We start from the raw sequence: 17,695 nt of genomic DNA, 5'->3' as shown, positions 1-17,695 counted from the left end.
TTTTTTTTTTAATTTATAATTCTGAATTGAGTGAAAGCTTACAGAACAGATCATCAGTATCACATTCAACAATTTACACACATTTGATTTCATCTCACAGATTGCAGTTCCTTCAAATGTAAGGTTATGTATCCCACTTCCTACAAAGATCTTTTTTTTGAGAGACTGGAGACAGCGTTTACAATGCACCTGAATCAGTGCCTGTCTCATGGCAGGAACTCAATAGATGGCAGTATTGTGATGAAGCAGCTCAAATAGGTTATAATCTAATGAACTCAGATAAAGCGGTAGCAGTCATATGTAGTTATCCTGAGCTGATGCTGTACAGCTGTACAGCTGGGTCCGACTCATAGCAGTCCAATGTACGACAGAACGTACTACTGCTCAGTCCTTCATCATCCTCACAATTGTCACATCTGAGTCCATTGTTGCTGTCACTGTGTCAGTCCGTCTCCTTGAGGGTCTTCCTTTTTTTCACGGACCCTCTATTTTTCCAAACATGATGTCCTTCCCAGGAACTGGTCCCTCTGGATAACATTTCCAAAGTATGAGAGCATTCTGGCTGTACCTCATCCAAGACAAATGTATTTGTTCTTCTGGCAATCCATGGTACTTTAAATATTCTTCTCCAACACTATTAACTCAAATACATGGATTCTGCTACGGTCTTCCTTATTCATTGTCCAACTGTCACATGCATATGAAGCAATTGAAAATACCATGGTTTGGGCCAGGCTACAACTGGTATCTTTGTCCTTTAACACTTACAGTGGTCTTGTGCAGCAGATTTGCTTAATGCAATAAGTCGCTTGATTTCTTGACTGCTGTTTCCATAAGTGTTGATTGTAGATCCAAGCAAAATGAAATATTTGACAACTTTGATCTTTGCTCCATTTATCATGATATAATTTATTGGTCCAGTTGTGAGGATGTTTGTTTTCTTTACATTGATGTGCAATTCATGCTGAAGGCTTTGATCTTCATCAGTAAGTCCTCTTCACTTTCAGCAAGCAAGGTTGTATCATCTGCACATCACAGTTCTTAATGAGTTCTGTAGCTAGGTTCTTCTTCATATAATCCAGCTTTTCAAATTATTTGCTCAGCATACATATTGAATAAATACAGCGCAAGAATACAGCCCTGGCACATGCCTTTCCTGATGTTAAACCATTCAGTGTCCTCTTGTTCTGTTTGAATGACTGCCTCTTGGGTCTATGTACAGGTTCCCCGTGAGCACAATCGAATGTTCTGGAATACCCATTCTTCACATTGTTATCTTTAGTTTGTCATGATCCACACAGTCGAAAGCCTTTGCATAGTTAATTAAGCACAAGTAAGCATCTTTCTGGTATTCTCTGCTCTCAGCCAAGATCCATCTGATGTCATGATATCCCTCATTCCACATCCACTTATGAATCCAGCTTGAATTTCTGGAATTTCTCTGTCCACGTAATGTTGCAACTGTTTCTAAATTAACTTCAGCAAAATTTTACTTACATGTGATATTAATGATATTGTTCAATGATTCCTGCATTCCATTGGGTCACCTCTCTTTGGAATGGGCACAAATATGGAGCTCTTCCAATTGGTTGGCTAGGTATCTGTCTTCCAAATTTCTTAGCATAGATGAATAAGTGCCTCTGGTGCTGTCTCAGTTTGTTGAAGGATTTCAATTTGTATTCCATCAATCCCTAGAGCTGTGTTTTTTACCAAGGCCTTCAGTGCTGCTTGGACTTCTTCCTTTAGTACCATCAGTTCTTGATCATATGGCACCTCTTGAAATGGATGCACATCAGCCATTTCTTTTTGGTACAGGAACTCTGTGTATTCTTTCCAACTTCTTTTGATACTTTCTGTAATCATTCTATATTTTCCCCATAGAATCCTTCAATATTTCAAGTTGAATTTTTTTCTTCAGTTCTTGCAGCTTGAGAAACACTTGAGTATGTTCTAATGATTTTGTTCTCTAACTCCAGGTCTTTGCACATTTCATTATACTATTTCACTTTGTCTTCTCATGCTGCCCTTTAACTTTTTTCCCCCAACTCCTTCACCTCAATCCTTCCATTCATTTTAGCTTCTTTACACTCAAGAGTAAGTTTCAGAGCCTCTTCTGACCTCTATTTTGGTCTTTTCTTTCTTCTCTGTCTTTTTAATGACCTTTGCTTTCCTCCTGTATGATTATCTTGATGTCACCCCACAACTCTACTGGTCTTTGGTCATTAGTGTCTAATGCATCAAATCTGTTCTTCACATGGGCTCTACGTTCAGGTAGGATATATTCATGGTTATGTTTGGGAACTTGGGGACTTGTTTTAGTTTTCTTCAGCTTCAGCCTAATAAACTTGGATATGAGCCAGACAAATTGATGGTCTATTTCACAGTCTTCCCCAAGCCTTGTTTTGGCTGATGATATTGAGCTTTTCCAATGTCATTTCCCACAGATATAGTCAGTTTGATTCTTGTGTATTCAATCTGGTAAGAGCCATGTGTATAGTCTCACCTTTTAAATTGTTTTATAAAGGTATCTGCAATGAATAAATAGTTAGTCTTGCAAAATTCTATCATGGTATCTCCAGCATCGTTCTTTCACCAGGGCCATATTTTCCACCTATTGATCCTTCCTCTTTGTTTCCAACCTTTGTATTCCAACCACCAGTAATTTTCAATGCATTTTGATTGCATGTTTGATCAGTTTCAGACTGAAGAAGTTTATACAATTCTTCAATTTCATCATCACTGGCTTTAGTGGTTGGTACATAAATTTGAATAATAGTGTTATTAGCAGATCATCTTGAAAACATATGAGTATTATTGTATGATAGACCGTATTGTACTTCAAGACAGATCTTGAAATGGACTTTTTGATGATGAATGTGATTCCATTCCTATTGAATTCGTAGTTCCTGACATAGTAAATTATTATCATCTATTGTGTCATCTGGATATCTCAGGTTAGTAATGAGTTTTTCTCCAGTTCTGATGTCACATTCTTCTTCATTTAATTTTTAAAAACATTTTATTGTGAATTATGTGATAGTTTACATGAGAGAGCATTAGCTTTACATTCATCCTATTGTATATCGTTTCATTGCCATGGTTACAATCCCCTCCATGCATCATTAGCCAACCAAAGGGTATACCCTGCAAGCCTGCCCCTTGGTTGTTGGCACACAGCCTCTCTCCCTCTCTGGGTCTAGAGTCCCCAGCCACTCCATCTCTCCACGTCATCGTCTCTGCCTCCATCTCTGGTGTCACTGCTTCTCTGGGTAGTGTCCCACTCTCCACTCTTCTCCCTTGATGGTCCCAGGAACCTCTGCTCTGGACTGCAAAGTCAACCACTCCCCTCCTTTTGCCCACAAAATGTCTACTTTTGTGTTTCCAACCCTCACAGTCAGTCTTGATAACAGTTATTCACTATTGTACAACAAGAGTCCTATCCCCACCTCTTTTCATCAGCCCCGCCCAGACAGATTGAATACTACTCAGTGGAGACTCTACCTTCCTCCATGCCTTCTAGATCTATGCTCCCTCTTAAAAGCTTGTAAGCCAGTCACTTCTTGCCTGTGTAGCACCCCTGCCCCATTTTGGGTATCCAATGTCCAAGTTACCCATCCCTATCTACCCTGTGTATGGAGAGGGTGGGAATGGTCCTCGCTGTAAAGATTTGTTCCCTCTTTTGAGTTACTGCATCCATAGGTGTAGGTCAAGTTCATCAAATTGTATCAGATTACTCTTTTTTTCCTCTTCTTTCTTCTTCTAGTTGAGTTCTGATTTTCCAGTCATTGAAGCCAAGTCAAGTGGGTATTATCTGCAAGTGTGGGTGTTCTTATGCATATACCCTCTCTTTTTATCAGCTGGACACTTCACTCTCCACTCTAGTCCTCTGTGACTATGTCACTGACTCTGGGCCTAAGAGTCCCCAGGTCTTGCCAAACTCCTGGCCAACCAGGTCTCCATCCGGGTTCACAGGAGTCTATTAAACATGATAGGACTTAGCTCACAGCTTCATTGCTGTTTTCCCCTCCCTTCCCCTTATCAATGACCAACGTTGTCACCAGTCAGAGCGCATGTCTGCTTGTGTATTCCCCTTGAGTCTTAGTCTTGGAAGGGGGTTTGCCTTGAGGGGACCCGACCACTTGCCTTGATGTCTCCTGGGCAAGCAACTTGCTTGTTCTTGTAGTAGTCGGTCGGAATGCCATTATTGTTTTGTGTTTTTCCTGTTGGTCTTTCTTTCAAGAAGTATCTTCTGTTCTTCTAGTTGCTCCAGGATGGTCTGCTTGTCCTTTCAAGTAGAAATTTCCCACCTCTGAAAATTCTGGATGTGGTTTAGGATTCCACCTATAGTCTTATGCAATGCAGAGACTCCATAGGAAGTCTCCTTCACTGGGCACATTGTAGCCCCATTTTAGGTATTCCAATCGTTATAGGCAGAACATGGACTTACAACCTTTCTATCGTGATATTTTTGGCTATTCCTTTCTCTCCCCTTCAAGTATCTGTTTTATAATGGTGTGCAAGAGGAACCAAGATTCAAAACACAGCCAGGCATCTTAACATTATTTTCCCCTTTACCCATTCAAACCATGTCTCAATCCTTGTATCCCAGAGCCCTATTTTTCCAGGGTTATGCATACATTATTATTTACCTCTGTCCCACTTAGTCCGTTCAAACCTGTTTAATTGTTCTACCAACTGCCTTGTTCTTCCATTCCCCTCCCCCTTCTTGTATATTGATCCCCTCCCTAGCACCCAAACTATCCTGTGTCTAGTCCCTACCCTGTGCTCCACCTTTCTCTCCCTCCCCTCACCCCACCCCCCCACATCCCAGTAACCAGCAAATAATTTTGTTTTTTTCTTTTCCTTTTTTTCCTTTCTTAGTATGGGTTCTGTTTCTTAATCTTTTACAATAGTCATCCTATGCAGTATTTCGTCTTTTGTGACTGACTAATTTCACTCAACATTTTATTTAATTTTTGACAGCCTCCAATTTTCCTAGATTCATATTTTGTACATTCCATGTTCTGTTTATAAATGAATGTTTGCAGCAGTTTCTTCTCATTTTGAGTTGTGCCCCATCAGCAAATGAAGATCCTGAGAGATTTTCTCCATTCATGTCATCACAGTCAACTCGACTTTGATGAGGCAGCTTTTGCCCATTCATATTTTGAGTGCCTTCCAACTTGCGAGGCTCACCTGCTGGTGCTGTGTATGACTGTAGTCTGCTGCTGCTCTTCAGAAGGTTTTCGGTGATTAAACTAAACATTCAGAAGTAGTCTGCCTCTCCTTCTTCCTACTCTCTCTTAGTCTGGAAGCTCTACTGAAACCTATTGACCATGGATGACCCTGCAGGTATTTCAAATACTGGGTCGCATAGCTTCCAGCAAGTCACCACAGTACGACAGAGTGACAGATGAGTGGGTAACTCGTTGAATTCCCACTGACACTCAAATGTCTGTGACAGAGATAGGGTATACCATTTCAGATGCCAAGGCAGCTCTTCCCCACTTTCCCGCCCTCCAATCCCTCCTTCTGTGGTGCTGTGTGTTAATGCACCGGACTGCAAAGCTGTTTGAACTGTAAGGTCAGCAGTTCAAGCGTCCCGCTTCTCCTCGGAAACCCTATACAGGGTTTCTATGGGTTGGAACCGACTCTACGGCACTTAACAACAACAACAACATCCCTCACACCCTCTCCTCCTCCTTTCCTCTTTCCTTCCTTCCTCCTATTGTTTTGTTGTTGTTGTTTGTTAAGTGCTGGAAGTCAGTTCTGACTCATTGTGACTCTGGATAGGATTTGTTGAGAGCTGGTGGTGACTTTGAACCTATAACTTTGCAGTTCAAACCAACTTTGAGATGAAGTGCTTATTTTATGGTGCCATGCATATTATTCATGCTTAATTTAGACATATGATTTGAGATTTGTAAATGAAAAATAAAAACCTCTGGAAAACCCATGACAAAAATAACATACTAACATTTTGGTGCATACTACTTGTTCCATGACTATTAGTATTTTGGGAGAGGCCTGTGAAATATTTTGCTCCAGGGTTTGGTTGTTATTAAGTGCTATCGAGCCAATTCTGACTTACAGCAACCCTTTATAGAGTTTCCAAGGAGTGTGGGATGGAACCTTTTTTTTTTTTTTTTAATTTTCAAGTGTGCTTTGTATTTTTCTTCAGCTATTGCTTTTTCTTTCTATTCCAGGTTATGGACTATAACATTAACTTGGGAAAACACCTCCTTCCCTTGGTGGTTCAGGTGCTGAAATACTGCTCTTGTCCTCAACTCCGGCATTATTTCCAACAGCCACCTCGTTGTTCCCTCTGGTCCCTAAAACCTCATATTCGGCAGATGTGGTTGAAGGCCTTGCTTGTCATCCTTTACAAGGTGAGCTTCAGAAGCCACTCCTTTTTTGGTGAGCATGATTCTTTTAGGGGGTCCAGCATTAGGAGAACACCTAAGAGAACAAAGTTGAGAATTTCCAACAGGACAATAATTTGACTTTCAGAAGAAGACTTGTGGTGTACAATTAGGGTTGAGAAGCAAAGACCTATTGCAGTGACCATCAGAATGAGACCCTGCCAATGTATATTATGAACATGCCTCACATAGAAAAGTTTAGTTGTTGGATACGGGTCAACCTTTGTTTATGCTTAGAATTCCATTGTTTATCTAAGTATTAATTATTATGTCTGTCAGAAAATAAAGACGATATTTAGTATTATGTATACACCAAATGCGCCAGACTGCAAAGCCTTTTGAACTTCAAGGTCAGCAGTTCAAGCTCACCAGCTGCTCCTCGGAAGTCCTACACAGGGTTACTATGGGTCGGAACCGACTCGATGGCACTTAACAACAACAAATACGCCAAATGGAGTCCTGGAGTCCTGGCATGGCGCTGTGGGACAAAGCACTGGACTGCAAGGTCAGTTTGAACCACAAGATCGGCGGTTCAAACTCACCAGCCTATACAGTTTCCTTGGAAACCCTATACAGGGTCACTATGAATTGGAACCAACTTGACGGCGCTTACACTTAACAACAACAACAGTATACTGAATGCTGATGCTAAATGATTACCTTGAAGCAATGTGTAGCTCTGAGCTGACATTGTTGTTGGTGATTCAGTTTAAGAGGCAGGGAAGGTGGCCCCTGGTAAAAGTAAGAATTTATGTCGTTGCTTTTCTATAGTTAGATCTCTTTCTATCCCCAAGAGATATTGAGAGAAACAGCTAGCAAAATCAAGTGGGAAACCTGACCCTTAAAAGTAATAGCTTCTGTTTGTCTCCCTCTATTTAACCGAGCAGTACCCATACCGAGACTGTGATATCAGCAAGGCCTTGCTGCATCTGATTCACATAACAGTCAACACCCTGAATGCACAGTACCACAGCTGCAAACCGCACGCCACGGCAGGACCGCTGTACACCGACAACAGTAACATAAGCAGATATAGCGAGAAAGAAAAAGGTACTTGATGTGTCTGAATTCTATCCCAAACTTGAATGTGTAATACATTTCTGGACCCTGCTTATCTTAAGAGCTAGAGGCGAGCGTCCCAATACCATCTGGAATAATAATAATAATAATAATAATAATAAATCACATTGCTTTTGTTAATTTTCAGACTTTTTCCAGGAATGTTACTGCTTTAATTTTTTAGATGGGCATTCAAGAGAAGTAACTGATAATGCTTCTACAGTGCATTTTGTAAGGTATAATGCTTTATAAAACACTGTAGGCTGTCTAGTGAGCTTTTTCTTACTTGTTGGAAAGATCTTTCTTTGGCGTTGGCCTGCACTTAGTGGAACTGTCATCTTGTCAGTCTCTGATCTTCGTGCTCATGAATTGGAATGGAGTATCAGTTTGCTGAAGTCCTATTTCTTATTCTCATTAGCCAATAAGTAATGACTTAAGTGACTTAAGGCTACTGAAATGAAACCTTTTTGCTTCAGAAGTTTAAATTATTTTCGGTATCAGTGCCTTTTCAATTGATCGTTTCTCCTTAATGCATGAAGTACATTAAACGGTCGTTAAAATAAAAGTAGTGCCTGATTGTTTCCAGGTGAGAGCTAAGGAACCAAAAGTGTCTCTCGTTAGTGGATTTGATGGGATTATCAGACTTGTACAAGGTGACATCACCTAATTCAATCTTAGGAGAAAGCAAAGTGACTCTTTGGTATCCAAACAGACGAATTTGTTCAGACTGTCACTGTGCTCTGGGAATTTCTCAGTAGAGTGGACTGTATGTAGCGCCATTGTTGGTTTGTTGCTGAGAGGCCCAGGTATCTAGTTTGACCTGTTCTGGTACCATTCAGCTCTTCCTTAAAGAATGTCAACCAATTTAGGTCCTCGTTTCAGAGAGATTGGGTAGATTTGGTTGAATTCTCGATGTCTTGGACCTAAGTTTAGTCAGGATGGGAGGCCTTATTTTGAGGTCTTCCCATCTCTGTCACTCAGCACATTTGGAGAATTATTTCCAAGTAAGATAATGGTAGTAGTGTTTACTACCTGCTCAAAAAATGCTATTTTTCAAAGAAGAATTCTTTTAAAGGCAGTAAAGAAACAAATTGTGTTGTATCTCCCCAGAAACATCGGAATTTGGTAGGTTTTCTCATCTTTGTAGAAGCTCAATAAGCGTTTGGTATCCACTCTAAAAAGATGAACGGTTACTAACATTTATTTTTTGTTTGGGTTAAAAAGATTAGCATGTTTATTTTGTCTAATCTTTATTGCTCCAAGTTTCATTTACTGTAGACTTTTGTGCCTGAGGACAGGATCTATTTAAAACTTACCTTTATGCTTTGTAATCCTCTTTTACCAAAGAATTCATAAATAATCATAATCACACCTGAGACTCTTTCTGTCACATAGCTAGATATGATTAAAGGCCAAATCATGTGATTTCAGTGAGATTCAACTACTTGAGTAGCAGGTTAACTCCCTTGAGTGCCGTATTAAATGCATGTTAATAGCGTTTACCCTTCCTGTTTTGTGTGTGGTCTTTGACCTTTCAATAAGATGAAAGAAGAAAATTTGTTAAGTGACCTTGATCGGTTGCAAAGTAGCAACAACCACTTTCTGCATCTGTGTGTTCTTGGGTTTACTTTGATGTAAATGTGGCCACGTGGGCATAGAAGAGGACAGCACATCGAGACCAGTCCAGTAGGCACTCACTCAAGTGACCAATTTGTTTCTGTAGCCTTAGGATCCTTAGAGCCAAAGATTCATTCTGGGATTCCTGGGTCCATGATAATTATAAATGGCAAACTCCTCAGAGAAGAGCCTTACTTTAATAGGAGGAAATGTTATTTTTCTGTTTTCTTTTTCCTTTATTTATTCTTCCAGTCCATAATCATTCGTGGAGCTTTGGGGATGACAAATGGCTTTCCTGAGCTTTTTTCTGTGTGTTGTGTGTTTCATTACCAAATGTAGAGTACAGTATTTTGCATTCACAAAGTACAAGGTGCATGCACTGTTTGGCTGTGTCTATGCCAGTTCCCAAGTCTCAGGAAGGTATCTATTTTTGGAGAGGTCAACAACCACCCACTGTGTTCAATCTTCTTTTGCCAAATTAGCCTGAAAATTCACCAAGATCAGGCAAGTTCAAGCAGTGTTACAGACTCCCAGAAAAGTCATTGAAAATATTGAGACGCCGCTTGAAACAAGGCTGCCAATGATCGTGTGGAAAACGATGGCTGCTCTGTTCAAACTATGCATCATTTGAATCCTGGAGGAAATACCAAGGCATGGCTAGACTCGGGCTGGTGCAGAAACCTCCCCAAACTTTGTTCCGTTAATGCTTTCATTGAAATGCTTGTGTAGACACAGCCTAAGAGAGAATAACCTCATAAGTGTAATTTTGACTTTCTCTCCCCAATTAGAGGAAGATAGTGTTTTTGATGAATCTGATATTCATGATACACCTACTGGACCCTGCAATAAAGAGTCTCAAACTTTTTTTGCAAGATTGAAAAGGATAGGCGGCAGCAAAATGGTGAAATATCAGCCGGTTGAGATGAATGTTCAGAGAAGTATGAATTTTTTCTCTTAGTAATTTTATGCAGAAATGTTGTACTCTACCGTTTGTTTGGGGTGAAATCTTAATTTTATTATGTTACTACATATTTTGATACCGTTGATTTTTATCTCTATGTATGCACAAACAGTATATATATATATCCACATTATATATATACGCAAGTTGACTGAGACATCATGAACAACATCACGAATGTCTAAGAGGGCCATCGCTTGATTTGATTTGTTGCAAAATGTTTGCTTCTCTTCCACACAATTTGAATACAGTTTCCTAGATCTATCTCAGCCAAAAAAAAAAAAAAGATGCCCTTTTCCTGTGCACACACACAAAAATGGGTAGAGCTGAGGAATTTACACCAAAGCCTGATTTCTGAAAAAAGATTGTAAACTGTCATTTTGGTGTATTATTGATATCTTTGTTTTCACATTCCAAAGTTTTCTGGGTTTTTGAAATTAGAATGAATCTTAAAAAAAAAAATACAAAACTTGGCCAGCAAGTCAGTTTTCCCTTCTGGTGGAGAGCTGGGATTGTGATTATGATTTAGGCAAACTGTATGCCCAAGTATAAGGGGAAAAAAAAAAACAAAACAAAAAAATGGTGAAATCTCCCAGTAAAATAGTACTAGCTTTTTCTGTTTTAATCAGGTGAAATAGAACTGGCTGAATATAGAGATTCGGGTGCATTGCAAGACAGCATTCTACACTGTGTGAGAGAAGAAAGCATTCAGAAAAAAAAGCTGCGCTCTTTAAAACAAAAATCTCTTGATATAGGGAATGCAGACTCCCTCTTGTTCACATTAGACGAGCATCGCAGAAAGTCCTGCATAGAACGGTGTGACGTAGATAAGCCTCCCCCGCCAAGACCAAGTGACCACGGACGGCCCAGACAGAATTCTGCCACACGGCCTGCTCACATGGAAATCCCTGAGAACCCTGCTCTGGAAAGTTCCCAAGAACCCCGAAGGCCGGTCATCCCGGAAGTTAGGTTAAACTGCATGGAGACCTTTGAAGTCAAAGTTGATTCTCCGGTCAAACCCACCCCAAAAGAGGACTTAGATCTGATCGATTTGTCCTCAGATTCCACGTCAGGGCCTGAAAAACACTCTATTGTCTCAACATCTGACAGCGACTCTCTTGTCTTTGAGCCTCTTCCTCCTCTCAGAATAGTGGAGAGTGATGAAGAAGAGGACGTGATGAACCAAGGAAACGTTGGTGCCTCTGGTAAACATGCTGCCTCTTCCCTTTCCATCCCCAGCCCTCCCTCTGTCCTCAGCCTGAGCACCACTCCCCTTGTGCAAGTCAGTGTGGAGGACTGCTCCAAAGACTTTTCTTCTAAGGACTCAGGAAATAGTCAGTCAGCAGGTAACCAGGACTCCACTTTCATAGCTCTGGAAGACCCCACAGATTCTCAAGAATTATCCAAGTCGGAGGAGCTGCCAGAGTTTTCCTGTGGCAGCCCGCTCACACTTAAGCAAAAACGAGATCTCCTTCAGAAGTCCTTTGCTCTTCCCGAGATGTCCATGGAGGACAGCCCTGACCTCAGCATGGAGGAAGGGAAGTCTGGTGGGCCGACTCCAAGTTCTGGGGCAAAAACGGTCCTCCTCAAAGTTCCTGAAGATGCTGAGATTCCAACGGAAAGTGATAAGCCCGATACCAGTGCTGAATCGGATTCAGAACAGAATCCCGAAAGGAAGGGGGAAGAGGATGGAGCGGAGGAGTCGGAATTTAAGATTCAGATTGTTCCCAGGCAGCGGAAACAGAGAAAGATTGCAGTGAGTGCTATCCAGAGAGAATACCTGGACATTTCCTTCAACATTCTAGACAAACTGGGAGACCAGAAAGAGCCAGGTGAGTCCTTCTCTCTTCTTTCTCCCAGCCTTCCCTTCCAGTTTGTGCATCTTACCTGTCAAGGTATTGGCACTGAATATGCATCCAACTCTAAATCTTATAATGTCAGGGAGTGGCATTATAACAGCTTCATCTCCACTCTGAATCCTTCCTGCTTACTACAGTATGTTGAATTCAGATGTGGTCCTACTGGCGCCATCGATGTTTTTGTATCTGTGGTTTCAGAATACTGAAGTCAGTTCTTGACCCCCCCTTGGCAATAAGAGCAACCGTTAGTTCCAATCAAGATGTGTTTGTTCTGTCTTGTTTTAGCCTTTCACAAAAGGCCATTTATTGGAACTCTGTGGCTTTTCTTTTCTTTTCTTTTTTTCCTTTCTTCCTTTCTTTTTGTTATATTTTATGGATCTCTGACATAGTCCAAAGGGGAAACAAAAGTGAAAGGCTAAATAATTGAGTGTTTAATCATTTAGCCGATTATGATTACATAACCCTATCAAGTATAGCAGTCTGGCCGACTGCTTGTACTCTTAGGAACTAAAAAGTGCCCCTCACAGTTTAGACTTTCTTGTGTAAGCACTGCTTGATGAGAATGAAGTCAAAACACACTGAGTTCCTACTTCAAGCGCCATTTCTCGTGTTTCCTTGGAGGCACTGTTTCCTCTCCAAAAATATCACTTGATAAAAAATGGAAAGCCAGTGGGCTACCTCATCCTAAAACACAGTCTTCTGAAGCATCACTGTAATTCTAATTAGGACCCGTCCTTATTTTTCAGTTCAGATCTAAAATTAAAAAAAAAATTATGTGATGGAGAATGATTTCAGTAGATTCATAGATCATAGAACATTGAGAATTGGCAAAGAAATTTCTAGTCTTAGCCCTCATTTGATATACAATGACCATGAACTTAGAGGAAGGACTGTGGCCTGCCTTAGCTGACCCTGGCAGGACTGTTCTGTAGACTTTGGTCCCACTTTTCCCGCTCTTCCACACAAGAGAATGGGCTCTGCTCCTCTGTGTTCCTTGGGGATCTCCAGAGGTTCCTAGCCAGATGCTCTATGAACATCTGTTGAATGAGTGAGTATTAGTGCATTTGGAAAGGGTTACACTCTATCCAGGCAGCAAGGTGCAGGGAAATGGACAAAGGATCCCGGGCTTCTGGTGTGGCTCTTTGGATCAGCACTGGCCGGCAAACCACAAGGTTGGCAGTTCAAACCCACCAGCTGCTCCTCAGAAAGCCTATACAGGGTGTCTATGAGTCAGAACTGATTTGACAGTGCTTAGCAACAGCAATCACAAGACAGTTTAAGGTTTTAGGAGAAGCTGGGACTCCTTGTCATTGTTTGGAGCCAAAATCTCTGCATTTGGATAGAGGAGAGCATTGGCCTAGAAACTTTAGAACCCAGGGTTTATAGGATGGGTGTCCATGGGATATGGTTGTAGTCCTAGAGCAATGTGTGTATGTAGCAGTGCCTTCTTTATTCATCCTTATATCAGATTGTCACCCAGGTTCTCAGAGAGAAAATCGTTTTTATAGTAATAGATCTGTTACCAAAACAACAGGCAAGTATCTGTCAATTACGATAATAATTGTTGTTGTTGTTGTTGTTGTGAAGTGCTGTCAAGTTGGTTCCGACCCATAGTGACCCTGTATAGGGTTTCTGAGGAGCGAATGGTGGATTTGAACTGCCGACCTTGCAGTTCAAACCGACCTTGTGATCGAGTGCCTATCCTACAGCACCACACCAGGACTTGTAGTACATTATATTGACATAATAATTTGGTATCTATAAGCATCTACCTCCTCCTCACAGATATCTCCTACCATACCTTGCTGGAGACCCATGTGCCAGAGTGGTTCAGGCTTTCCCTGCCCTTCTTGCCTCTAGCAGCAGGAGTCAAGGAGGCCCAGACACCAACCCTGCCTACTCGCTCCAAACGCACAGGCCTGCCAGCTAATTGCCTGAGTCCGTCCTCCAGGATTAGTCTAGTTCTGTACTTGATCTCTGTTTCTGTCAGTCACTGCCCGATGCTCAGGAGGGCATCTCCACATTCCAATTGCCCTAAGGCCCTGCACATTTCCTGGTCTGAACTTTTCTCTCACTAGACCCCAAATCCTGCCACCATTCTCCTGTGTTCTCAGAAATCCATGGTCTTTCATGAGCATAATCTCTTATATGAGGGAACTTCCAAAAGTTCGTGGAAAAATTCCATGATCTTTTTTTTTAAGTTTTTATTGTGAACTGAGTGATAGTCTGCATGGGAGAACGTTGGCTTTACACCATCGTTTCATTGCGATGATTACAATCTCCTCCGTGCATCATCGTTCAACAGTATTTGCTTCCATTCTCTCTGTTCTTTTGCGAGTGGGTGGGTGGGAGGTGTACACAAAAACACTCAGGAATATATAATCATTTAAACAACCAAAGGGCATATGCTGCAAGCCTGCCTCCTGGCCACCAGCACCCAGTCCCTATCTTTCCATGAGTCCAGAGTCCTCAGCTGCTCCCTCTCTCCATGTCCTCATCTCTGCTTCTATCTATGGATAGTGTCCTGCATTCTGCTCATGCTCGTCTCCCTTGATGGTCCCAGGGTCCTCCGTTTCTGAACTGTATGTAAGATTAACTGCTCCCTCATTATCTTTTCCTTCCAGTTTTCTACAAACCTTCTGAAGGCCCTTCATTTATGTGCCACCTCTCCTCTAACAATTTTTATTACCTTGTTGTTGTTGTTGCTGTTAAGTGTTGTGGAGTTGGTTCTGATTCATAGAGACCCTGCATAGGGTTTCCAAGGAGCATCTGGTGGGTTTAAACTACCAGTCTTTTGGTTAGCAGTAAAAAGCTTCTTCTACAGCGTCACATATTAGAAACTCAGCTCTCCCCTGAAGACGCTGCTCTCCTCACAGCCCTTGTACATTGGATTGGGGGTTGGAGATGGGCGTGGCTTCCTTGTTCACCATTGATAGACCGTTTTCTCCATCACTGAATCTCATGTCATCATAGTGTATCACCCACTACTCTTTTGTTACTGGTATTGCTAACCCTTGCTCTTCCTCATGTGTTCACAATTTTGACTCCTGACTCTTAATTACTCCGTCCTACGATTGTTGTTGTTAAGTGCCGTTGAGTCGATTCTGACCCATAGTGACTGAGGAGCAGCTGGGGAGCTTGAACCTCTGAATTTGCAGTTCAAACGGCTTTGCAGTCTAGTGCATTAACCCACAGCGCCACAGCAGGACTCCCCGTCCTCCTCCTACAATTGTTGTTGTTGTTAAGTGCCTGTCGAGTCCATAGCAACCCTACGCCTGCCTACCTTAATGCTTGTTGATTTCAATGCTGGTGTAGACGACTCTTCTGCCACTTCCAAGGACCTCTCAGTTCTTTGAATTCATCTTTTTCCGGTGATTATTTCTTTCACTTTCCACCGTCTCTCAGTTACTCATTCCCATGGTCGCAGTACAGACTTTGTTCTTGCCAATCGCTGCAACCTTGCCATAAGCTGAGTTTCATGCCTCCCATCCTTGGATCACCTCTTCCTCTCGCTCTGGACAGAAGGGTACTGATTTTCCTGTGTTTCACTGCCCCTCGCCTACTTCATGTTTTCGCTTCTTACTCAGCTTAAAGCCAGTAGTAAGTGAGTGTGATTCTCACCTGCCCACACCCTCCCCAGCCCTGGCTTTTCCAGAATTTCTTGGCTAGACATAACCATCATGAAATCCAACTCTCCTTCTACCAGCACTTCTACGCATCAGATGAATATGACGGGAACAAAACCAGCCACACTGACTGGTCTCATTTTCATTCATGATCATGAACGTTAACTGGCTGCTTCAAATGACCTGGCAATCACAGTGTAGTTTCCTGTCCATTTATGTCCCCACTCCACTGAAGGACTATTGCACTGTGACTTTAAATAACTCCTGCTCTTTGACACCATCAGAAACGATCTCATTGGCCTGCCCTTCAGCATCTGCACTCATATGTCTGAACTTGCTGGCTGGGGCTAGCTAGCACGAACCTGTTTGGGCCTCTACATAAAGTATATTTCTACCTGGGGACAAGATTCTATTTCTCTCATTCCTCAAAGATGTAAGTCTATATAGTCCCCTCCTTTCTCCTCCTTTAGTGCTTTCTAAGGATTCTTCCCTTCAGTTCACAAACATAATCTTAGTTCTCTCTCTAAAAAAATCTCTTGATAGCAACTCTCCCAACTCTTATGCCATTTTGCTGCTTATGTTAGAGCAGACATTTTGGGGGAAGTTATCTGTACTCACTACTTCTAATTTCTCCTGTTTCACTCTCTCTCTCTCTTCTTTTTTTCAAGTTTCAAATATTTATTATTCATTGTACATCCCACATAATATGTCAGCATGATTCCGTGCATTTCGGGGAGACAGCCTGGTGAAGTGGGAAATTGTGTGGATGGCTTCTGGAAGACCTCCATTCTAAGCGGCTTTAAGGGAAAACATTTCATTTAGGAGTCAGGGCCTTCTTCAATTTGTTGTCCTCCACATTTACTGAGTAGAATTTGTATTACTCATTTGGGACCCTGTTTGTTCCACGGTTCTGAGTTATTCCTTCTGTCCTAACTAACATCTGGATTAAACAATGCCAGACTTGTAACACACAGTGCTGCTCCCGTACCTCTAGCTCCAATAAGTACAAAGACATGTATCAAGCTCAGGTGTTTCTTGGCCTGATTGAGGATCTAGTGAAGCATGTTAATGGAGGAGTTCTTGGGTCCGGAAGGAGAAAAGAGAGCTGGCAGGCCCAGAACCTAGGACTCTCTGTTCTGTAGTGTCTGTGAGGGTGTCCAAAGTCACCCAGGGCCTTCTAGTTCTGTCTCTTAAATTACTTTGAAGTTCGCACACTGCTCCACCAGAACTGCACTGATGATCTCCGTTGCTAACTCAATGGTCAGTTCTTGGGTCTGTTTTTCCAACATAGCTCCAGTATCCTACACAACGTATCATTCCGACTTCCTTTGGCTTCCAGAATACTACACTCTTTGATCTCCCTCTTACTTAGTGGTCATACTTTCTTAGTCTCTCTTGCTCGTTCTTTCTCATCTGCCTAGGAAGGGAGTGCCCCGGGGGGTCTTGGTCATTGATCTGTTTTTCTTCTGTGTCTACCCTTACTGTCTTGGGGGACTTTATCTAATCTTACTGACTTTAAATATTATCTATATGCTAAGACCCCTGTTCCTGGAATAATGCTGTATGGTGGTGGTATGCCGTGGAGTTGGTTCTGACCCACAGAGGCCCTGAATGGGATTTCCGAGGCTATAAATCTTCACGGAAGCAGAAAGTCTCACCTTTCTCCCACGGAGCAGCTGGTAGTTTTGAACTGCTGACGTTGAGATGAGCAGCCCGACTTGTAACCTCGAAGCTACCAGAGCTCCTTATGTAACAACCATACAATATCAGAGGCAATCAACAATAGTCATTTATATAGTTCAAGAGTCTATTGGTCATCTGGGGATCGGCTGATAGAGGCTGGACTTGACTGGTGTCCAGACTGCTTCTCATGTCTCCCCACCTCCTCCTGGAACCCATGAAGTATGTATATTTTTCCTCATGGCAACGACAGAGACAGAGGTATAAAAAGAGCAAGCCCGATTGCCCAGGTTGATTTTTAAAATATATATATATAAATATTTTATTGTGAACTATATGATAGTTTACATGGGAGAACATTAGTTTTACATTCATTCTATGGTATAGCGTTTCATTGCCATGGTTCCAATCCCTTCCATGCATCATCAACCAACCATAGGGTATACACTGCAAGCCTACTCCCTACACTAT

The 17,695-nt window shown here is 41.9% G+C and overlaps 1 protein-coding gene across 1 annotated transcript in view; it reads left to right on the top strand.

Annotated features, from left to right (window-relative positions):
• Window positions 1–17,695, top strand: part of UNC79 (unc-79 homolog (C. elegans)) — a 330,078-nt gene that overhangs the window by 209,573 nt on the left and 102,810 nt on the right. Inside the window, exons 27-29 of the mRNA XM_006839553.1 lie at window positions 6,207–6,389; window positions 7,310–7,472; window positions 10,689–11,891. Coding sequence (XP_006839616.1) covers window positions 6,207–6,389; window positions 7,310–7,472; window positions 10,689–11,891 — 1,549 coding nt within the window. The remainder of the gene's footprint in view (window positions 1–6,206; window positions 6,390–7,309; window positions 7,473–10,688; window positions 11,892–17,695) is intronic.

Source organism: Chrysochloris asiatica, unplaced genomic scaffold (genome assembly GCF_000296735.1).
Source record: "Chrysochloris asiatica unplaced genomic scaffold, ChrAsi1.0 scaffold00025, whole genome shotgun sequence".
Lineage (NCBI taxonomy): Eukaryota > Metazoa > Chordata > Mammalia > Afrosoricida > Chrysochloridae > Chrysochloris > Chrysochloris asiatica.
The sequence above is the reverse complement of the archived record's forward strand: the minus strand, read 5'-3'. Positions and strand labels throughout refer to the sequence as shown.